At 52.1% G+C, this 7,871-nt stretch overlaps 1 protein-coding gene across 1 annotated transcript; it reads right to left on the bottom strand.

Moving 5' to 3' along the window:
* Window positions 1-628: 628 nt before the first annotated feature.
* NKX6-1 (NK6 homeobox 1) lies at window positions 629-7,643 on the bottom strand. The gene is made up of 3 exons (XM_033215974.1): window positions 6,168-7,643; window positions 4,319-4,491; window positions 629-2,189 (listed from the first exon to the last, which is right to left on the bottom strand). Exons 1-3 carry the CDS (start codon window positions 6,835-6,837, stop codon window positions 1,929-1,931), a joined length of 1,104 nt encoding a protein of 367 aa, XP_033071865.1. The 5' UTR covers window positions 6,838-7,643; the 3' UTR covers window positions 629-1,928.
* Window positions 7,644-7,871: the final 228 nt, after the last annotated feature.

The following is a 7,871-nucleotide window of genomic DNA, read 5'->3' as shown; positions in this document are numbered from 1 at the left end:
CCCCCCCCCTTTTTTTTTTTTTCAAATTCAGCTGGAGAAGCTATGACATTGCTTTCTTAACCCTAAAAGATTTTTACACCAGTTAAAGGAAGCTTTGTTTAAATTCATCCTAGTACAGTAATGTTTAGTAAAATCAAGGCTTCTGTCTTTCCACAATTTCTGCAGTCTTACAACTACAGGGGGAGAAATATTAGCATCAAATAGCAGTGCTACTCAACCAGCCAGCTCTGCTGCCTCCTCTAAGCTAATCGAATAGGGGCTGACTGAGGAGTTATCTTGGATATATGGAAATGAGCTCTTCCCAACTGTCCCCCAACCCCAGGGACTTCCTGGAAAAGGAAAAAGCGATCACGAAGAAATTAGACAACACAGACATCAGAAGCAGCTAGTTAGCTAGACTAGTCTCTTCAAGAATCGCCATGAGTGGGACTGCATTTCTTTTATTTTCCTATCCAGGAGAACAAGAAATGTGACATCACTCTTCCAAAGGAAAAAAAAAATTAAGTAACAGCTATTTCACCCAATAAACCGATATACCATTTCTTTGTGGTCTTGACTTTTATTATTTGAGATCTCTGATGAGATCAGATGATCTGTACCCTTTCATTCAAGGCAACAGACGTCTTCCAACTGTTTTTTTAATTTGATTTATCCTTTGAAACAGAAAGTGCATTACATTTAACTGGTCTTGCAAAGGGGATTTTCTTCTCTTTACAAACCGAATTCCTTATATAAATTAATAAATGTTAAAGATGCTAATATATCACCATTATTAGCTTAAAAAAGAAAACAATTTACATATTCTATTAGTATTCTTATGATACAAAACACTTCAAATTCAATTACAGCAACTAAATGGATTTTTATGTTTCAGACCCAGAGCGGTTGTAACAATTCCCACCATCTACTTTAACACGCATTTTTATCAGAAAGGAGTTAAATACAAGCTATTGTAGCCCCTCCCTCCCCAATACTTTCTTTAAATCACTAATAAATAGCAACAAACGACTGTGCAATTTCAGAGAGGAACAGGGAGGCAGGTGAGAGGCCTTCCCTAGTTCCCACGTCTTCCACTTCAAGTCCGGGGGAGGCGGGAGCGCAGTGCAGATCCAAGGGGTGGGGCAGGGCAGGGCAGGGAGAGAAGAGGTGAAGGGGAAAGGTGAGATTCTGCAAATCCAAACAGGAAAAAGGAACGAGAGGAGGGGCCGGAGAAGGTGATGACATTCTATTCTACGCTTCTCAAATGAAGTTCAAAATAAAAGGGAAGGTGTGGCTTGAGTCGCTCTTCAAAGGGGAGGAGGAGAAGGAAGAAGGTCCATCTTTTTATACGAAATTCAAAAAATCATTTTACATTTTAAATATTCACAATAAAGTAACTTCTAGTCAGTGTAACTCACGATTTATTTACAAAGAGCCTTCAACAGGTTACTTTAGTCGCACAGCAGTGTGTGGGGGAGAGAAACCTCCCTCTTCCCATCGGTGGCAGCGCCCGCCCGCTTGGCTCCGAGGTCCCGCGCGCGGTGGGCGTGAACCCTTCCACAGCACCTCTTGGCGCCCCCTACCCCGCCGCCCGCGGGGGCAAAAGCTGTGGGCAAGGGGGACCCGGGCGCTGAGGCCGCTGCCCGCCAATGGGGATAGGGCTGGGACCGTCGCCTAGCTGCGGGTTTCAGTAGCGTCATTTACGCGGTGCATTTGGTGGTCTTCCTTGCCTTGTCAACCCCGGAGTCTCTCTCCCCCACATCCCCTCCCACAACTTCAAGGTTAAAAAAATAGATATGTACATCTCAAAAATAGCAAAGGGTCCCCTCAGGCAGGGCCGGGTCCTCCGGGCCCCGAGGGGCGGCCAGGAGCGGCGTGCGCGGTCCCCGCGCCCCTCGCGGCCCCAGAAGTGGAGGCCAGAGCCGGGAAGGTGCGGCGGGCGGCGGTGTTCAGGATGAGCTCTCCGGCTCGGACGCGTGCAGTAGGAGGCCGCCGCCGCCGCCGCTGCTGGACTTGTGCTTCTTCAGCAGCTGCGTGATTTTCTCGTCGTCCGAGTTGGGATCCAGGGGCTTGTTGTAGTCGTCGTCCTCTTCCTCGTTCTCCGAGGCCCCCTTGAGGCGCTCGGTCTCCGAGTCCTGCTTCTTCTTGGCCGTGGCCATCTCGGCCGCGTGCTTCTTCCTCCACTTGGTCCGGCGGTTCTGGAACCAGACCTGAAGGCGGAGAAAAGGGAGGAGAGGGGAGACAAGGGAGAGGAATTGAACTAGCAGATCCAGGCCGTGCTACCACCTCCGCATCTCGATGGCCCTCCCGCGGCCCCCCGAAGGCTTGCTGCCCTCCCTTGCAACCCTCCCTTGTCTCGGCCGTCAAAGTCAGTCTCCGTCGCCCCAAGCCCCCCCCCCCCCCGCCCCAGTAGCTGGCACTAACAAACTGACCCCCGTTGCCATAGCGATGGTAACACAAGATTATTGAGGTTGTCAGCGAGCGAGTTCTCAAAAGTAAAAACAAAACTTGGAAAGTTAAAAATGAGTGTCCCTAAAAGTGGGTTCACTTTCCTGCCTTCTAGTTTGAAGTTGAAAACTTTTCCCCCTTCATAAAGTTGCCCCACAGTGGCTGTGATTTTATTCCTTATTTACTTTCTTAAATTAAGAAATTTCAAACAATCTGACATGTACTTGCTTTTCGATGTAGATTGTGGGGGGGAAAGCACAGCATTTGCCCCAATTACTTCTGTTCTCCTTTTCACTTTTGAACATTTGTTTGTTTCACTTAATCTCAGATCTGAATGTGTACAAACATGGTAGATAAAAAATATCCTCCCTGTTTTTACTTTCAATGTATGGTGCACTTAAAAAAAAAATCTGTTAAAATACAAACTTCAAGTCGCCTTTAATGTTTTTCATAAGCCCAAAGTAAAGCGAAGGCTAGAATTATCATTAGTTATTATTAAAACGGAAATATTGTCAATTACATTATTTTCCACAATTGGCATGTCTATTCTTTCAAGTGTTATTTTAACTGTGTTCCTGCCCAAGACATTTAATACAAATATTTTTAAGCTTATTCGTGATGCTTGACATATATTTTACCTAAAGCATCAGCAAGAAGCAACCTATTTTCCAGAGATACTGAATTATCCTCCCTTTATTCTGTCTTCCATTATGTATTTTATCTAGAGAATCAGAATTGTTAAGAAAGTGATCTTTATTTTCTTTATACAGCTATAATAATTCACTTCTAGCCATATAGACATATTTACGGTGAAAAAGGAAGATCTCCAGATTATCGCAGTAGGCTCTGTACCAACCTACTGCAAAAATAATTTTAACTATGATGGTATCCTAATGGCCACATGCAGAATCACTCCTGAAATGTATTTTATGATGGCTGTCCAGGGGGAAATACACTAGCCAGCAGACATGGCTAATGTTATTCCTACTTAATTTAAGGAGCAACAATAGAGCTAATGAAAACAGACTCACACCCCAAAGAAACAAACATAACAAACTGAAAAAGAAGGACAAAAGAGACTATTGGAAATACAGGAAACCATCAGATTGAATTTACCCAGCTTGTTCAATCCCTTTATTTTTTAGGAAAAAAATTTCTGAAATTTGTTTCCCTGGAAATATACTGTACAACTCAATTATAAGGAAAGTGATATTTTAATTATAAATTGTTGTCATGAATACTACAAATCTTAAATCTGTTGATAAACTTATTTTAAACCAAATTCAAGCCTACAATTTAGTAATAATCTTGTCAATTCATTTGTAAAATTACTATTCCAAAGCGATTGCCTTAAGCTAAGATAAAAAACAGGTTCATCTATGGTAAGTGGTTAGATCCTGTGGATTTATTTATTTATTTTTACTTGCAAACTAATAGAGTAGCCCTGTAATACTGATCTACATTAGGAAATTATATAACTAGTGGAGCCAGAATTGACAAACAAAAACTTGGATATCTCTACAGATAGGATATATAGAAGCTGTCTGACTGGCCTGATCTATTCTCTGGGCTGATATTTCATTAATGCTTTTATTCTCGAATAATGGTGAATCCCCCAGCACATGCTGCTATCTAGATTAACCTAATTTCAAAGGCTGGGGCTTGATTCCTTTTGTTCATCAAGAGTTTGCCTGCCTGCAAGACCCCAGTGTAGTCCCCACCCTCCTTCACTACTCTCAACTTCTCCCCAGGCTCCTCCGACTCGCACCTCCCAGGCGACTGTTTGTCAGTTTGGGGGGTGTGTGTGTGTGTGTGCGCGCCCATGTGTGTGCGCGCGCCCGCTCGTGACAGGTGCGGTACCTATCCCTCTAGGTGTACAAGGTCCACTCACCTTGACCTGACTCTCCGTCATCCCCAACGAATAGGCCAAACGAGCCCTCTCGGGCCCCGCCAAGTATTTTGTTTGTTCGAAAGTCTTCTCCAGGGCGAAGATCTGCTGTCCGGAAAAAGTGGGTCTCGTGTGTTTTCTCTTCCCGTCTTTGTCCAACAAAATGGATCCTTGATCTGTGAGAACCAATAAACAACGAGAGAGGGGGGAAAACAATCGGTTACAAGCGGCTGCACTGGGGGAAAAAACGAACTCGAAAAACAGTGTTTTGTGGGAAAAGAAAGCTCAGTCTGTGGCGTACACCAGAAGTGTAGTGGCGCTTCCAGCCTAACGGCGCGTCTCCTTTTGCCTTTTTACATCCACCTGTTTTTTAAAAGCCTTGTGTTTGGCGCAGCAGTAAATACCTTCTGCTCAACACCGATGTCAAACAGCTAGGGAGCCTATTGCTAAAGTTTGCCAGAGCCTAATCGCAAGGCCCCATTAAATTAACGAGTGCCGGAAAAAGGCCACTCTCCCTTCCTAATCCAGTCGGTGCTCGTTCGGCCCCGGAGCCTTTGCATGAGGATAACTAGATTTTTTTTTCCTTCAACGCTTCCTTAACCTGTGTCCAGGCAACAAAGGGGTCCTTGTTTTTGCACACAAGAGAGCTAAGTCGCCCCCAAGTCTAACGTCGCTGCAGCCGAGGGGGAGAGGGGAGGAGGGAAAAGGACCAGCCTTTGTTGGAGGCCCCTAATACGGCCATCAAAACCGATACAATAGCGTCTCCCTGGCACCCCCCGCTAGGCCCGGTTGCCACCGTCCCCGGGCTTCCCAAGAGAACCTCCACTCGGCTTTCCCAACTTCCCGCAGTTACCGCTGCTCAGCCGCACTAAGGAGGTCCGGAGACTTGGAAGAAACTTCCGAGACTCCCTCAAAAGCGAAGAACCGATCGAGAAAAGAACCCCAGGCTGGGCACCGCAGTACACCTGGAAGGCTGGAAACCTCCGCGGCGCTGCGGCCGACTGCCCTGAAGACTAGCGCGATCTTGGGGCAACTCAGTATGCCTCAAGCAAGGTCTTTGCAGGATGGTACATTTTCCCCAGGCCGTGTCCCTTCACCTAGCTCTTCCCCTGGCTCTTTCTTGTATTAGGGTGTTGAGCTCCACGATGTCCCCAGATGTGCCCGGACGCAACGTGTGCCAGCCCCTAGAGTGGAGGCAGGTGGGAAAGCGCGGGCCCAGTGCTGGAAGCGCTCGCCCTGCCCCGGGGACGCTGGCCTGTCTTCAATGGGCTCACCCAGGCCGAGTGTACTCAGGCGGCGAGGGCGAAGAGGTCTCCTCCTCTCCCAGGAGGAGACCTGCATGCAAATACACGCACTTCCCGGGCGGTGGAGGGCTCACCGCTGCCGGGCCTCACTGCTTCGAAGAGAAGCAGCGGGTTAGGCTGGCAAAGGCGGAATGGGGCCCTGGACGGCAGGCAGGAGAGGGGAAAGTAGGGATGCAGTGGCCTCTCACTCCAACCCAGGCCAGGCCTGCGGTCCTGGCAGGCCGTTTCAGGAACAGCCAGGGGCTCGGACTAGACACACGTCCAGCACTGCGTTGTGGTCCACACGAACACACACACACCAGCTCAGTCCAGGCGTACTCAAGACTTAGAAAGACGGAGGCGCTTGGATGCAGCCACGCGAGCTCAGGAAAGCGAGAATTCCTTTCTGGAAGCCCTGGCCCAACCTAACTGGTGTGATTCCGGCGCTGCCAAACTATTGGGGCGGGCCACAGGATGGACCGAGCGGCATGCACACCAGGGGCCGCGACCTGGGAGTGGGCAGAACAGGCACGGCAGGCGGGCATCGGGGCGCGGGTGGTCGTACTCACGAGGGGTACAGGCCAGGCGTGCGTCCCTCCAGGGCGGGCTCTGCATCACTCCCGGCCAGAAGATGGGCGTCCGGCCGGGCAGCTCAGCCAGCGGCTTGGGGTACCGGCCCACGGCGGCCACCGCCGCGGCGCTGGGGCTGAAGTAGAGCCCGGGCGGCGGCGGCGGCGGGCTCAGGCTGCTAAAGCGGGGCAGTCCAGCCAGCAGCCCCGCCGGGGATGAGGCGGCGGCTGCGGCCGCGGCAGCAGCTGCGGCGGCGGCAGAGGCGGAGGAGGCAGAGGCGGACGAGGAAGAGGAGGAGGAGGAACCGGAGGGGGAGGCGGAGGGCAGGGCGGCCCCCGAGGCCACGGGCATGGAGGGCCGGCTCAGGATGTCGTTGATACCATGTGGGGTGGCGGCCGAGAGCTGCTGCGGGGGGCTGCCAAGGGATGAGAGGCCGCCCGTGGCCGGGGGCTTCAGGCCGCCTGGGTTGTGGGTGCCCAGAGGCGGGGACGGCGACGAGGAGGACGACGATGAGGACGAGGAAGAGGGGGGGCCGGTAGGCAGCGGGGGATACGCGGCAGGGTACAGCGGGGTCTTCATCTCGGCCATGCTGTGCAGGGCGGCCAGGGGCGGGCTGCTGAGCAGGAATGCGCTCTGCCGGGTGCCCTCCATTGCCCCCACCGCTAACATCCCACGGCCAGGCCGGAGCCCGTAGCCTTGCAGCGAGGGCTCTGGCTGGTGCCCCTGGCGGGGCTCTGAGGAGCCGGAAGCGCCGAGGGCACGAGCGGAGAGGCACTCGGCGCGCCCGGAGGCGAGCTGCCAACTGGGCCAAGAATGCCGCCGCCGGGAGTTGCTCCTCTAGCTGCGCAGCAGAGATGTCCAAACCTTCCACGCGGGAGGCGGCAGCTCGCCGAGAAAAGCAGGCGTCCCGGCGGGCTAGGCAGTCCTTTCGTTCCGCGAGTCCTAGATTCGATCCCCGGCTCGTCTCTCTTCTTCACTTTCCCTAGTTGTTCAAAGGGCGCTACTTCTCATCTTCTGCCCCCGAGAAATAAGCAAAACAAAACCCAGGCTGGCTCCGGAGAGTTTGTAGCAAAGTTAGTTGCCTAATCTCCACTTTGAAGTTGGAGGGTGGGGGTGGCTTGCTTTCTTTGGGGAGGTTCAAAGTACGCCGTGTGCAGCCCGTGGCGCTCCTCTGATCTTACTGGGATGCGCTGCTCTTTCGGCCGCGCGGCTGATTCGCATTCGGCGCTCACTGTGCCCGGGGAGAAAGCGCATCTAGCCCGCGGGAGATCTAGCCTCTGGGCCGGCTTCCTCCACTCGCGCTGCCCCGGGCTGCTGAGCCAGAAAGGGCAGTGCCACCGATCCCCGCGGCTCCCAGATCCTCACCTCCACCCGCCTTGCCCTCTGGGCCACGGGGCACTGGTGTTGCAATGTTGAAAAGAAAAAGGGGGAGGAAAAAGCACAGAAAAACAAAAGACTAAGTGTGAAAAGTCTGACCGCTGGATTTCGGCGCCGCTCGTCAGTCCACCTCTGTAAACGGGCCTAGCGACCCCCGCCCCACCCCCGCGCCCTCTCTCCCTCTCACTCTCCGCCTTTGACTCTCCTCTCTGGCATTTTCTTCGCGGCTTCCCAGGCTTCGCTCTTCTAAGTCCTGTCCTCTGGCCAAACTGACCCTCTTCGCGGCTCCTCCGCTCTTTCTCTCCTTTCCTCTCTCCCTCCGGGCC

Source organism: Trachypithecus francoisi, unplaced genomic scaffold (assembly GCF_009764315.1).
Source record: "Trachypithecus francoisi isolate TF-2019V2 unplaced genomic scaffold, Tfra_2.0 Lachesis_group1, whole genome shotgun sequence".
NCBI classification, from domain to species: domain Eukaryota; kingdom Metazoa; phylum Chordata; class Mammalia; order Primates; family Cercopithecidae; genus Trachypithecus; species Trachypithecus francoisi.
Note: the sequence above shows the minus strand (reverse complement) of the source record. Positions and strands in the feature narration are given on the sequence as shown.

Excerpts from the sequence above, each read along its gene's own strand:
- NKX6-1 (XM_033215974.1), bottom strand. The coding sequence starts at position 6,837 with ATGTTAGCGGTGGGGGCAATGGAGGGCACCCGGCAGAGCGCATTCCTG. Across the intron at positions 4,492-6,167 it reads ACGCCTGGCCTGTACCCCTC|ATCAAGGATCCATTTTGTTG; the intron begins GTGAGTACGACC and ends TGGTTCTCACAG. Across the intron at positions 2,190-4,318 it reads TGACGGAGAGTCAGGTCAAG|GTCTGGTTCCAGAACCGCCG; the intron begins GTGAGTGGACCT and ends CTCCGCCTTCAG.